We start from the raw sequence: 15,070 nt of genomic DNA, 5'->3' as shown, positions 1-15,070 counted from the left end.
ACTTCCTCCTAGGACCTCCGGAGGCTGCTGCAATTAGTTACCCCTCCCCATTCCCATCTGGAGTGAAGTTCCCTGTCAAGGTCCAAGCCCAGGGCATCAGAATTAGCCTCCTGAATACCACATCCAAACACAGAGGGGTTGTGTTACCAGCCCAAATTTACCCAGCACAGCAGGAGACATGGTTCAGTGTTTGGGCCTTGGCCCCCTCTCCCCAGTCCAACCCTCTGGCTGTCATAACAGGCCTGCTTCAGTGTAACACAGAAGAGGCTGAGGCCCCAGGGCCTAGCAAAGCCAGGGGCAAGGTCCAGTCTGGTGCCCACGAAAGCTGGATCTGAGGTTACTGGTTCCAGGATTTCTGCTGCTCTTTGGGCCCTCAGGATGCCTGAGTCAGTTGCAGGCACCTGTCATAGAATGACATGGGGGCCCCTGGGTGCTCCAAAGGCCATTCCTGCCCCTCATCTGTGCCTGTACCCCAGAGTCTCCTCTGCTGCAGTCGTCGCAAGTGCCGAGCTGACACCTTGATGGCCTTAGGGTCCTTGGAACAGCTGTGAGGAGAGAAAAGTGGGGCAGGCAGTCAGGGCTGCCAAGGATCCCACCCTACTCGGTGAATACAGGAATGGAGGCCGAGGAACAGGGCTGGAGCCAGGAATGGGGTGGTTATACTAGAAGGGGGAAGAATGAACCTGGGCTAGCACCCAGAGGCCTGCAAAAACCTGGGCCAGTCTGGGCCTGTTTCCTCACCTGTGAAACAGGAAAAGTAACAAGGGGCTGGCTTTGAGAATCAGAATTGAAATGAGATTGTGAGTTAAACAAGCGCTTTTCTACATGCCCACAGGCCTTCGGCTGTGTGCATCACACACACCATTTCCTTGGCTTCTACAACCATTTTACAGATAAGAAAATAGAGGTGTAGAGAAGTGACTCAACTTGCCAGCTCGCATAGGAAGTAAATGACAGGATCAAGATGCAACCCACATGGGCCAACTACAATGATCCCAGGCACCAGGGGTTAGGGAGATGACAATGGAGCTCAGAGGTCCCTGTGCCCCATCAACTTGGCCCAGGTGCACAAGGCAGGTATAAGCAACCTACCCCCTTGGGAAAATCGCCCATCCCTCCTGGCTCTGCTGTCACTTACTCTTTGCTCTCAGCACAGTCCAGTGGAGGGGCCAGCTTGAAGCAGGTGGTGCCCAGCCGCTCCCAAAGCATGTTGGCACCTGTGGGTGGGCTGTGGAGCCTCAGGAATCGTGCTAGTCTGAGGGCAGAGGCAGGCTCAAGTTGGGGCAAAGCCAGATGCTCCTTCCCAGTGCCTGGCAGCAGGCAGCCCACCCCCAAGTGTCCAAGCAGGCCTCACCGGCGCGTGCAATTGCAGTGGAAGAGGGGTTCTCGGGCACTATTGAGCAGCTGGAACTTGGTCTCCTGGGGCCCGATCTGGTGCTCACACTTGTCCAAGTGGTGGAAGCTGCGGCAGGCCTGGCGGGCAACTGGGGACAGTGTGGTGGTGAGGGGAGCCCAGTCCCCAGGGAGGCCCCACTGATGCCTACTGCCTTCCAGAAGAAACACCAGCACATGGGCTCCGTCTCACACACACACACACACACACACACACACACGCACGCGCACACACACACACATGCATAGACTTCTTCCATCTGATGCCTTTGTGCTTTCATAGCACCACACATGGGACACACACACGGTAGTACTACAGTGGCAGAGTGCTGAGGGAGGTCAGAAAAGGCTTCCTGGAGGCAGAGGCTGCTAAGCTACGCTGAGAGAGAGGAAGAGGAGGGGAAAGTGCTCCAGGCAGGGGGAACAGCATGTGCAAAGGCCCAGAGGTGGGAGAGAACAAGTTGCTTTTGAGAAACCAAATGAAGTCTGAAAAACTAAAGTTTCAACTGCGGAGTTGAAACAGAGCCAGTGCCTGAGGGTCCCTGAGTGTTGGGACATTGTCAGTTGAGGTAATATGAGCCATGGTGGGGGCTCATAGGGGGGTGACATTGTCAAGTTTAGAGCGTATGAAAATCCTTCTGGCTGTAGCATGACTTGGTGGGAGGAGCTGAGAGACTCAGGAAGAGTTTGGAGCAGGAAAGGAAGTAACACAGGGCCCCCACACATGCACAGAGGCAGAGCCACTACCTCACATCAGGGACCCCAAGGTTAAATTCTTAGCTTACCCTGAGGTTTTAGGGCACCCTGTGGTCTCTGAAGGCCTGTATGGGTGATCTTCAGCCAGGCTGTGGGGGCCATATCAGGCCTAGAGGAGGCCATGGAGGCCTGGAGGGCTGTGACATTGTCTTTGCTGCGGTGCTGGAGTCCTTTTTGCTGTGGTGGCCACTTCCAAGGGTGCTGCTTCTGTTGTGGCTTGCTGGGGGCTGGGCTCTGGGGGCTAGGAGTCAGGGGGATGGCTGGGGAGCTCCAGGAAGCATTGTAGAGGGTCTTAGGCTGGAGGCGGGCGAGGGATATGGAGCCATACGTTCTACATCTAGGAGATGGCAATTGATGGCAATTGGTAATCCAGAACCCCCCTTCCAGGAGCCCCCCAGGGTCATCACCATGGAGACCAAGGCTCTGTCAGCCTCATCCCACCCCTCATCCCACTGGGTTGTGTGGGGCACCAGGGGAGGGTCTGCACCCTGGGCCCCACCCTGAGGAGAGGACAGAGAGGATAGGCATCATTCCCTAGAGGACAGACATACAGCCTCCCTCCCTGAGAAAGGACTCAAAGTGGGTAGCTACGTACCCGCCCCACCAGTACCACGCCACACATGCTTCCTGCTCCTCCAGCACAAAGCAGGGGATCTCCAGCACATTGAAGAACGCCACGCCCACAATATCTGAAATGGAGTCCTGCTGGTTCTGCAGGCATTGCTGGAACCTGCCGCAGAACCAGCACTCAGGTCCCTGGACCACAGAGGGCCACGTGGCTCCTCCCCAAGCCCATCCAGCCACTACCAGCCAGGTGTTTTGGGGTCCAAGAGTTCCTTCTCCACTCAGGCCTCAGCTTTCCCACCTGCATGGTGGGGTCCAGGCTTCTGATCCTTTAAGATTTCTCTGGAATCCCAGTCTCTGCACCCAGGAACTGAGTAACTCTGCCCCACCCTTGCACCACCAGGTCCCCTGCCCACTGCCAACCTGGCATCACAGTCACAGTGAGAGATGGTGTGGAATCGGTAGTTTCGGATGCCATAGTTGTACTGGAAAGGTGAGATGTTCTGTGGACAGCGGTCATGTTCTCGGCAGCAGAGATCAGGGCCCTGGAAGACCCCTGTAGGGAGTGGAGGGGGCACCAGTTCAGCAGGGTCCTGGCCCCCACACACCGGCTATGCCCACCTGATGTTGCCAGCAGAGACCTGGTTCTCACCCCAGCCCTGGGTGGCCTCACTCACCCTCTGTGAGACTCACAGTTTCAAAGCTTAAAGAGAGCACCAGGCATAGCCTCTGTTGGGCAACTTCAAATGCAAGGCAGCCTACCCAGGAGCCCTTGCCCTGGAAAGGTCCTCCTGGGAGGAACTCTGGAGGCAGACCCAAGCTCACACCCAAATACAGCTATGAGGCCATATATGTGTGGAATGGAATGACAAACAGGCAGGGTGCAACCTTTGTTGCTGCCATGATGAAGCATTGTCAGGATGCCAACCTGCTCCAACTCAGGTGCCAAGTCCTTCCCAACCCTCCACACATACGCAGACAGCTGTGCTGAGAGTGCAAAAAAGCCACTGAGCAATAGTGCCTTTTACTGAGCATTTCCCAAGTGCCCAGCACTTCCCACACCCAAGCTCCTGTTGAGGAAACTGAGGTTCGGAGAGCTTGGATGTGCTGGATTGGTATTTGAACCCAGGCCTTTGGGTCTCAGTGTCCACTTCATTGGGCACTTTGTGCTCATAAAGCCTCCTCTTAGGAAATGATTATTTGGCTCAGCTGACCCCCAATCCACCCCAGCCTGTCCTCTTCCTTGGGTGGTGATTAATGAATAGGATCTTTCCCATCTATGACCTCATTTAAGCATCCCATAATGAGACTTATGGTCACCCTCATTTTACAGATAAGGACATCGAAGTTCAGAATGGTTAAGTCACTCCACCAAGGAAATACAGCCTGGGAGAGTGAAGGCCAGGGTGAAAGCCTGAACTTCCCCTACCGTAGCCCCCAGCCCACACCCCTATGGCTCACCCAGCTCCGTGGAGTTCCCGGCAGAGTCCCCGACTCCACACCACAGTGTGCCAGGCATGGTCCAGCCTCTCTTCCCCCGCTGGTGCCCTATGCCAGGTATTCCACTTTGCCCTGCTGCTCGCTTCTCCCTCACTCCTGCCGGACTTCCATCAGACGGTCGGCAGGTCTCCCACTGACTCTGAAGGATGGCCAAGGCTCTCTGCAGCTCAGGTCCAGGAGTGTGGATGAAGGAGTCTTGGGTGATCTCATCAGCACAGAGGGCACTGAAGGCTGCAGTGAGCTCAGGCTCATCCTGCCGGCTACATGACTGCAGCCTCCCCAGCCCATCCCAGTGGGCATGGAACAGAGCCAGTCCCTGAGCATCCTTGCTCAGGAAGCTTAGGGACCGCGAGGGGCTGCCAGGGATGGACCTGGCCAAGTGGCAGAAAGTGCTTTTCCAACGGAGGGCAGAAGAGCCCCCCAGAGCAGCCCCCAGGAAGCTCAGCAACCCCAACAGCATTCCCAGGACTTTCATTCCACCCTGGCCCAGCCCAGTCAGACAAAGCCCCTGGGATGGGATGCTTATCCCTGGCGGCCCAGCCCACGAGGCAGCAGTTCAGAAGCTGAGCGGAAACAGTGCCCAGCAGACCCGGTGCAGCGGGGCCAATGAATGGAGCTTTGGGAGGAGTAGAAAGGAGGTTGGAGTATGGGGTGATCTCAAGCTTGTAACTGAATCCACCGGCTGGGCAAGCCGCTGATTGGCTGAGGAGTGCACTTGCCAAGGCCCACACCCCCACTCACCCTCCCTTGCTATCCAGTCACCTGCTGCCGGCCCTGCCCCCATAGGGGCTGTGGGAGCCAAAGCCCTGGGCCCTGGGGTTACGGGGTGGGGGCAGAAGAAGTCTATGCCTCCCTGGGCAGGGAGAGGGTTCAGGGACTAAGAGGAGGCTCTCTCCAGTGGTACCTGCCACACACCCTACCTCCATGAAGCTGGCGGGAGCCATGAGCCTCAGCCAGGATTGGGTGAAAGGGGTGAGGGCAAGGCTGAGGCTCTGTGGCCACCAACCTCCCACCCCAACTTCTGGGAAAAGGAAGCTTCTGGGAAAGAGGGCAGCTATGTCCTAGCCACCTAGGATACTCCCCCCAAATCCTGGTTCTTAGAAAGGCTCTTGGCATATCCAGGGGACAGTGTCCCAGGGCTCCCCACTTCCTGGGACTCCAAGCATAGTCCTAGCTCGGAAGTCACCCTCCTGGTCTAATAGACAGTGGGGTAGAGACACAGCCAGAGCAGGACTTGACAGCAACATGGGACAGGGCTGATGCTCTGAACTTGAAGGAACTATGGTCCCCAGAGGAGCAGAGGGTGGCCCAGGAGGCTGAAGCTACAGCCACTGGACTATGGCTACCTTGAGGACACAGCAGGCATCATGAATCCCAAAAGAGAGGCGTGGTTCATCCATCAGGAAGGGGTTATATCCTGCACGTTTCTATGTCCCAAAGCCAGTGTATCTATCATTCAGCATCCAACCAACCAGAGAAGCCAATGGGCTTCCACCCACAGTGCAAATTAAAAAACTGAGGCTCAATGAGTGTATGGAAACCTCAAGTTACAGTCAGGCCCCAGCAAGGGAGGGGTTAGAGGCTAGGAGTGCAGCTCTTGAGGTGCTTTGCTGGGAGGTCAGGGCTGGCTGGGACACTGACTTGTCTGTCCATCAGCCCATGAGCCTGCTGCTCCCTGACATCCTCCCCACCAATCAATCTCCATCCAAGTCTCTCCCAGGAGGATGAGTCCAGTAAAGCAGAGTCAGGGGCAGAGCTAGGGAAAGGGAGCTCACCGTACAGAGGAGGGAGAAGGGGATTGCAGAGTATACAGGCCTATGTCTGTGGCTTCAGAACCAGCCTGGACCTGTGCTCAGAAGGTCATAGTTGGGGACTATTGAGAGAAGGGAGAGAGTGTGGGGTCACCTAGGAGCTCCTTCTTTCCAGAGGCTGGGAAGGAGGGTGTGGAGAAGAGCAAGTGGCATTGGGAAGGGCGGGGAGACCTGGTGTTCCCAAAGGCAGGGACAGAACAGAACAATAGGAGATCCCACTGGGAAGAATGATCATTCTGGTAACTTTCCCCAGTTGTAGAAACCGTCACCCACATTTATCCCCGTTTTACACATTATAGAGCCCTTCCCTGCCTATCACACAGGGAGGCTGAGAGGTACTATGACAGAAACTCAACTTTCAAGGTCAGACAGACCTAGCTTGTGTGACCTTAGGCTTAGGAGTCTTAACTTCTCTGAGCCTGTTTCCTTATCCGTATGATGGGCATAATCACAGTAGTCACTTCATGGATGTTAAGAAAGACTCTCAGCACAAAGATTGTCATCCAAAACACTGTCATTTAAACCTCAGGACACCCATGGGCAGGAAACAATTTACCCAGGAGAAAGCAAGTCCCAAAGTTTTCCGGCCATAATCTCCACTTCATGATAACTAATTCTGCTAAGTCACTATTTTGCTGTGTGACTTCGGGCTTGTCCTTGCTGCCCCTCTCTGGGCCTCAGTTTCTTTCTCTGTTTAGTGAGGGGCTGCAGTGCAATTGACCTCTCAGGTTTCTTCCTATCTGAGCCCCAAAGGGAGGCAGACTGGGGCCTGCCCAGGCCTCAAGGGAGGGTGTCACTTGGTTTTCTCTTCAGATTCCACCAGCAGCCACGTCAGTCAGCCTACAGGATAGGAACTGAAGCCCTGCCTTCCACCAGGGTGACCCTCAGAGGCCTTGGAGCAGAGGATGACAGGAGCCAAACCAGAAGGACAAGACAGAACAAGTTGGGCCCTGCAGACAGAAGGGGGCAAGGCTTTACCCTGGGTCCCCACCCCTCCTGTCTGGGTTGAGACAGGGTGCCAGAGGGAGCGATGGGTGGGGGTCCCTCCTCCCCCCTCTCTGATTGCTTATTGTTGTCTTCCTCCATCAGTTCCCATTACTCTTTGTCTCTTTTTGGCTTCTCTCTCATCTCTCTCTGTCTCTTGGTCTCTCTAATTCTGATTCTCACAATTTCTTTCTATCTCTTCCATCTGTCTCTCTTTCTATCTTTCTCTCTCTGACTCTAACTCTCCATCTTATTTTCTCTCTCCATTTCTTTCTTATCTTCTCTTTCACTCCTCTGTCTCTCTTTTACTGTCTATCCCTCTATGTTATTCTCTCTCTCTCTCTTTCTCCCTCCCTAACTTTCCTCCCTCCCTCATCTTCTCTCCCTCTCTCTCAATTTCCCTCTATTGTTCTGTTTCTTTGTGTCTTTTGGTTCTCTCTCTCTTTCTCTCATTCCCTATTCATCTGTCATATTTTCTCTGTTCTTTGTTTCTGTGTGTGTATGCGTGTGTGTGTGTGTGTGTGTGTGTGTGCGCCTATGTGTGTGCCTCTCCTAATTCTTCTCCCTTCTTTCTGTCAGCTCTCCCCCTCCACACCCTGACTCCAGGCCCAGGACCTGGCTTCCCCACCCTTTCCTGTTCACATTTCCCCAGCCATGACTTTATCTGATGCTCACAACCACTGCCCATCTTGGGCAGACAGGCAAGGCAGGGCTTTTAATCCCATCATTGAGATGGATAGATGGGCCCTAGAAGAAAAATGACTTGCTGGGAGTCAGAGTGGATCAGGGGGAAGCCGGGTCAGGCTTGCCCTGACGATGTGTGGGGAGGGCCTCCTCTGGCCTCAGAAGACTCTTGGCTCCCCCAAAGCCTCCCCACCACAGGACCTCCTCTCCACTGTCTGCAGGGTGCCCTCCCTCTGCCCCTTGGAGCTGGCCCTCCCAGCCCCACCAGAAGGCTCGCTGCCACTCTCTGTGCCAGGAGAATGGTGCGGGCAGTGCCTAGCTCCAAAACGTTCTGCATTCATTCAAAAACAAATAGTTACTGAGTGTCTACTATGTGCCAGGCACAGGGCAAGACCCTGGACAGAGAGAGAGGAGGGGAAGAGAGAGGGGGCATGCTCAAGACTTGGACGAAGAGAAAAATCATCCTCTGGGGCCTGACAACTCAGAGGAGCCAGGACCTGGGTGTCAGTTGGGTCCTGTAGGAAGCTGCCACCAAGACTAAATTAGGAGTGCAAGAGATTTATGGAAGGAAGTGTCTGTGAAAGATAAAGAGGGTGAAAGCAGGAGAGGGCAGGGAAAGCCTTCAAACTCTGCTGCAGGTCTGACACCTATGGGGAAAGAGGAGAAGGGAAGGAGGGCTGAGTAAGAAGAGCCTCACACTGCAGTGCTTCTCCAAGAAATTCTCAGCCAGCCTACAGGGAGCTCTGGTGCAAAGATTGCCCTTAGAAGAACCACAGATGGGCAGGAATGGCCAGGTCCTAGTGCCCTGGCTATGCCCAGGTATTGGTTGGGGGCTGCCCAGGAAGACAGAGCTGCTGCAGATGCTGATGACTGCCACCCCTGGGAACTTACCCACCCATTTGGCTTCAGCACCCGATGAAGACCAGGAGAGGAAACCCAATGGGACAGATGCAGTCTGGCATCTGGGAAGGAAGCTCAGAAGGCATTCTTTTTCCAGGAGATGCCAGGGCTAAGGAGTAGGAATCTGTGGGACAGGATTTCCAGGTAGGAGTTCAGCTCCTAGCACACCTGGTAGATTTCTAGGTAGGATTTCAGCCCCTAGCACACCTGGTATAAACGAAGCCCCGCCCCAGGTCTGGGGGCATAAACACTGAGACCCAAGTGTGTCTAAAATTAGACATCTCAATAGACAGGCAGAAATGTATTAGATTCAATTTAATAACATTAAACTAAGAATAGAAGAGAAAGAGGGAGAAATGGGGAATCAGAGACACTGCAGAACCCATTCTCATAACTGAGCAGTATTAGAAGCTGTGGTGTTTTAAAGATGTGCACAAAGTCTTTGAGACTCGTCCCTTTTAATGGTGGAGATTATTCCCTCTCCCCTTCAGTGTGAGCTGCACTTAGTCAGTTGCTTCTAACAAATAAAATGTGGCAGAAGTGAGGTAACTTCTGAGACTAAGTCATAATAAGCACCGTGTCTTCCGCCTCGCTCTCTCTTGGATCACTCACTCTGGGGAAGCCAGTTGACATGTCATGAGGACACTCAAGCAACCCTGTGAAGAGGCCCATGGGATGAGGAACTGAAGCCTCCTGTCAACAGCTATAGGAGTGAGCTACTTGGTAGCAGATCCTTCAGCCTCAATCAAGCCTTCAAATGAGTAAAGCATACCTGACCTTCTTTTTTTGGTGTGTAATATAATTCACATAACACACAATTCACCCATTTAAAGTGTACAATTTATACAGCTCTTAAATATGTGTCTGAGTGGTCAAAAATAAAATAAAGTGTACAATTTAATGGTTTTAGTATGTTCATAGTTGTGCAACCATCACCACTACCTAATTCCAGAACATTTTCATCATTCCAAAAAGAAATCCTGTACCCAGTAACAGTCATTCCACCTTCATGCTGACTCCTAGCCCCGAGTAATCACTAATCTATTTCATGTCTCTATAGAGTTGCCTATTCTGTACATTTCATATAAATGGAACTATGCACTATGTAATCTTTTGTGACTAGCTTCTTTCACTCAGCATAATGTTTTCAAGGTTTATCTGTGTTGTAGCATGTGTCAGTCCTTCATTCTATTTTATGATTGGATAATATTCCATTATATGAATAAACCACATTTATCCATTTGGGTTGTTTCTATTCTGGGGCTATTATGAATAATGCTTCTATGAACATTCATGTAAAAGTTTTTTTGTGGACATATGTTTTCATTTCTCCTGGGCACATAGCTAGGAGTGGAATTGCTGGGTCATGTGGAACCCCTATCTTTAACCATTTGAGGAACTGCCAGACTGTTTTCAAAGTGGCTACCCCATTTTACATTTTCACCAGCAATGCATGAGAATTCTGATTTCTCCACATTGCCAACATTTCTTATTGTCTGTTTTATAGCTATCCAAGTGGATTTGAAGTGGTCTCTTTTTTTGTTTTTTGTTTTTTATTTCTATGCTGGCTAATAATGTTGAATATCTTTTCATGCACTTATTGGCCATTTGCACATTTTCTTTATTGAATTTATTGGGGTGACATTAATAAAATTATATAGATTTCAGGTGTATAATTCTATAAAATGTCACCTGTATATTGTTTCGTGTTCACCACCCCAAGTCAAGTCTCCTTTCATCACCATTTATTCCCCTTACCTTCTTCTACCTCCCCCCACCCTGCCACCCTTTCCTTCTGGTAATCACCATACTGTCATCTGTGTCTATGAGTTGTTGTTTTGCTTTTTTTTTTGCTTAATGCCTTCACCTTTTTCACCCAGTACCCCAATCCCCCTCCCTTCTGAAGCTGTCAGTCTGTTCTCTGTATCTGTGAGTCTGTTTCTATTTTGTTTGTTAGTTTATTTTGTTCATTAGATTCCACACATAAGTGAAATAATACGGTACTTGTCTTTCTTTGACTGGTTTATTTCGCTTAGCATAATACTCTCCAGGTACATGCATGCTGTCACAAAAGGTAAAAATTCTTTCGTTTTTTACAGCTGAGTATTATTCCACTGTATAAATGTATCATAGCTTTTTTATCTACTCATCTATTGATGGGCATCTGGGCTGCTTCCAAATCTTGGCTATTGTAAACAATACTGCAATGAACATAGGGGTCCATATATTCCTTTAGATTAGTGTTTCAGGTTACTTCGGGTATATTCCCAGAAGCAGAATCGCTGGGTCATAAGGCAGTTCCATTTTTAATTTTTTTGAGGCAACTCCATACTGCTTTCTTTAGTGGCTATACCAATCTGCATTCTCACCAACAGTGCACGAGGGTTTCCTTTTCTCCATACCCTCACCCACACTTGTTTTTTTTTTTTATTGATGACAGTCATTCTGACAGGTATGAGGTAATATTTCATTGTGGTTTTAATTTGCGTTCTTCTGATGATTAGTGATGTTGAGCATTTTTTCATATGTTTATTAGTCATCTGTTATGTCCTCTTTGGAGAACTGTCTAGTCGGATTCTTTGCCCATTTTTAAAGTAGGTTGCTTGGTCCTGGCTGCTTTGGCTCAGCGGTCAGAGCATCGGCCTGCGGTCCAGAGAGACCTGGGTTCGGTTCCCGCTAAAGGCATGTATCTCGGTTGCAGTTTTTCCCCAGCCCTGGTTGGGTTGTGCGGGTGGCAGCCATTTGATGTGTCCTTTTCACATCGATGTTTCTCTCTCTCTCTCTTCCTCCCTCTCCCTCCCGCTCTGTCTGAACAAAAAAAATGGAAAAATGTCCTCGGGTGAGGATAAAAGAAAATAAACTAGGTTGTTTGGTTTTTTGGTGTTGAGTTTTATAAGTTCTTTATGAATTTTGGATATTAACCCCTTATCAGATGTATCATTAGTGAATATGTTCTCCCATTCAATGTGTTGTTGTCTTCATTTTGTTGATGGTTTCTTTTGCTGTAGTCCCATTTGTTTATATTTTCTTTTGTTCCCCTTGCCTGAAAACCTGTATCAGAAAAAAAATGTTGCTATGAGAAATGTCCGAGATCTTACTGTCTGTTTTCTTCTAGAAATTTTATAGTTTTGAGTTTAACATTTAAGTCTTTAATCCATTTTGACTTTATTCTTGTGTATGGTGGGAAAAGGTGATCTAATTTTATTTTTTGCATGTATCTGTTCAATTTTCCCAACAGCATTTATTGAATAAACTATCTTTACCCCATTGTATGTTCTTGCTTCCTTTGTCAAATATGAGTTGACCATAAATTCATGTGACTTACACTTTTCTGAGTACAGGTCTTTTACATCATTGGTTAAATCTATTCCTAGGTTGTTTTTTGTTTTTGTTTTTGTTTTTGTTTTTTCTTTACTGATTTTTAGAGAGAGGAAGGGAGAGGGAGAGAGAGAGATAGAAACATCTCAGAGAGAGATTGATTGGCAGCCTCCAGCATCTCCCCCACTGGGGATGGGGTCCACAACCTGGACATGTGCTCTGACCTGGAATCGAACCGGTGACCTGTTGGTGCAGGGGTCAACGCTCAACCACTGAGCCACACTGCCCAGGCCTATGTTGTATTTTGTTTGTTTATTTTTTTATCCTCACCTGAGGACATTTTTTGCATTTATCTTCAGATAGAGCTGGAGGGAGAGAGAGGGAAAGAGAGAGAGAGAAACATCGATGTGAAAGAGACACACATTGACTGGTTGCCACCCATGCGACCCCAACTGGGGCTGGAGACAAACTGCAACAGAGGTACGTGCCCTTAGCAGGAACCGAACCTGGGTCTCTCTGGTCCACAGGCCGAATGCTCCAACCACTGAGCCAAACCAGCCAGGGCAGATGGTTGTGTGTGTTTTTTTTTATCCTCACCCAAGGACATTTTTCCATTTTTTGTTCAGATAGAGAGGGAGGGAGAGAGAGGAAGAGAGAAAGAGAGAGACATCGATGTGAAAGGGACACATCGAGTGGCTGCCTCCCGAACGACCCAACCAGGGCCGGGGACGAACTGCAACTGAGGTATGTCCCCTTAGTGGGAACCGAACCCAGGTCTCTCTGGACCGCAGGCTGACGCTCTAACTGCCGAGCCAAACTGGCCAGGGCCTGGATGGTTGTTTTTTAATATACAATTGTAAATGAGATTGTTTTCTTAGTTTCGAATTACATCAAGTTTTGAGGAAAAAAGAGTAATTCCCAAGCCTGAACATGGATGGACAGAGGGTGGGGAAATGTGCTGGTATGGGAGAGGCTGAAGGTGAAAAGATGGGGTGCAGAGTGGGGAAAATCTGAGAGTCTGAGGATATTTGTCCCTTAATCTCCCTCCGTTGCCCCCAGGCCCTCGGAAGATTTCCAGGCACCAGATCAGAAGCTGTGAAGACCTCGGCTGCCCTCTGGTGGCCAAGCAGCAGGTAGCCGGCACTAGATGGCCGTGGTGCTTCTCCCCAAGACCTTAGAGGGCATTGCAGTGTCATTCAAACTTCTTTTCTGGACCCCACAGTCCTAAGTTGTCTATTTTCATTATGGGGGCCATGGGAATCCCCTCTATTTAAGATTTCTAGATTAGAAGGATGAAAGTCACTGAGTTAAGTTTGAATTTCAGATAAACAACAAATAATTTTTTAGTATATATATGTCCCATTTGTTGTTTATATGATTTCACTGGACATCTTGTATTTTATTTGGCCACTCAACTTCTAGTTTATCCTCCAGGACTCAGAAGCACAAAACCCAACTCTACTTCCTCAGTGTGTGACAATGACCATGTTTCTTCACCTCTCTGAGCTTCACTTTTCTCCTCTGTAAAATGGCCAATAATTCTTTCCTCGATGACCTATTAAAAGGACTTACTGAGAAAAATATAAGAAAAAGATCTCTTTATAATTCCTGGCACATGGTAGGCCATAAGGAAACACTCCTTCCTTCTTCCTGGACTCCCATAGGTACAGCGCAGAGACGGACCGCTCAAGGAGTGTCCCATCTCCCTCCTGAAACAGTCCAGTGGCTGGATCATGAATTCTTAGTGCCTTCCAGATTTTCTCTCTTTCACTAGTTTTCCCCTTACCTAGATTTTTGTCCATGCCTCATCTGTGCTGGGAATATCCTAGAATCCTCTGGGAAGAGCCTAGCTACCAGGAAAAGGGTCCTCCTGACCCAGCTCTCACAAGATTCCAGAATATGGCCCTGATACCACCTAGTCTCCATGTCTCTAAACAAACAATACTATCCAGACCCAAACCGGGAAGTCAGGCTGGTTCAGTTTGCTCCTGACCTGTGAGATCCTACCCTTGGTCAGCAGGGCTACCACGAGGAAGGCAGAATTAATGGACCTTGAGTTGTTCTGGGGCAGGAGGCTTGATAGCAGTGGGCTTCAGCCTAACCCTAGGATCCATGCACAAAGAATGAGAGGAACCTGAGGCCCAGAGATCAGGTGACATGCCTGAAGGCACACAGTAAGGATTTGCACATTCACCCCAGGTTGGGTAACCAATGAGGCATGCTCCTTACTGGCTTACCTCTTCCATGGAAGGGTTGAGGCTGAGGAGAATTAGAGGGTGCTTCCTCTGGTTTATTTTCCCTTTTGTCTGCACACATGGTCTTCTCTGAGCTTCCTGTACCCAAAAGGACAGGCTAACCCCAGTATGAGGTGGTATGGAGGTGGGGACAGGCCAGATCAAAACCTTGCTTCCTTAACCCTCCCTCAAATTACTTAACACGAGCCCATATCCAAAATGTCCTTTCTAACACTCTGTTACTGAGATGCCCCATCATATCCGTCTTCAACCCCATGTCAAGTGAGAAGACTGGGGGGAAAAGTGATGCTACTTCCTCATCACCTACCAGAGCTGGGGTGGTTCCTGGGATCTTCTCTCCTTGCATTGAACAGAGGAGAAAAGTGAGGCCCAGGAACCTGTGAATCTTTGTTTTTTGGGTGTTGTTTTTTTTTTTTTTGTCCTCACCTGAGGACAGTTTTGCATTTATCTTCAGATAGAGCAGGAGGGAGAGAGGAGGGAAGAGAGAGAGAGAAACATCGATGTGAAAGGGACACATCGAGTGGTTGCCACCTGCACGACCCAACCAGGGCCGGGGACCAACTGCAACTGAGGCACGTGCTCTTAGCGGGAACCAAACCTGGGTCTCTCTGGACCGCAGGCCAATGCTCTAACCACTGGGGAACCGGCCAGGGCATACTCTGACTGTTTTGAAGGAGGTAATAGTTCAAGCAGAAAAAAAAGTTTTTTAAATTTATTTTTTAGAGAGAAAGGAAGGAAGAGATAGAAACATTGATTGGTTGCCTCCCGCACGCCCCCGACTGAGGATCAAGCCTACAATCCACGCATGTGCCCTGACCAGGAATTGAAGAAGGACCTCTCAGTCCATGGGATGACACTCAATCCACTGGGCCACACAGGCTGGGCCATGACTGCTTTCAATACCCT

General features: G+C 49.8%; 1 protein-coding gene across 1 annotated transcript; it reads right to left on the bottom strand.

Moving 5' to 3' along the window:
- Positions 1 to 337: 337 nt before the first annotated feature.
- PLA2G3 (phospholipase A2 group III) lies at positions 338 to 4,687 on the bottom strand. The gene is given in 7 exon segments (XM_036277315.1): positions 338 to 545; positions 1,139 to 1,255; positions 1,355 to 1,484; positions 2,178 to 2,485; positions 2,744 to 2,878; positions 3,136 to 3,268; positions 4,174 to 4,687. Coding segments are annotated over 7 exon segments (1,545 nt in total).
- Positions 4,688 to 15,070: the final 10,383 nt, after the last annotated feature.

This window comes from Molossus molossus, unplaced genomic scaffold, assembly GCF_014108415.1.
Source record: "Molossus molossus isolate mMolMol1 unplaced genomic scaffold, mMolMol1.p scaffold_m16_p_22, whole genome shotgun sequence".
Taxonomy (NCBI): Eukaryota; Metazoa; Chordata; class Mammalia; order Chiroptera; family Molossidae; genus Molossus; species Molossus molossus.
Note: the sequence above shows the minus strand (reverse complement) of the source record. Positions and strands in the feature narration are given on the sequence as shown.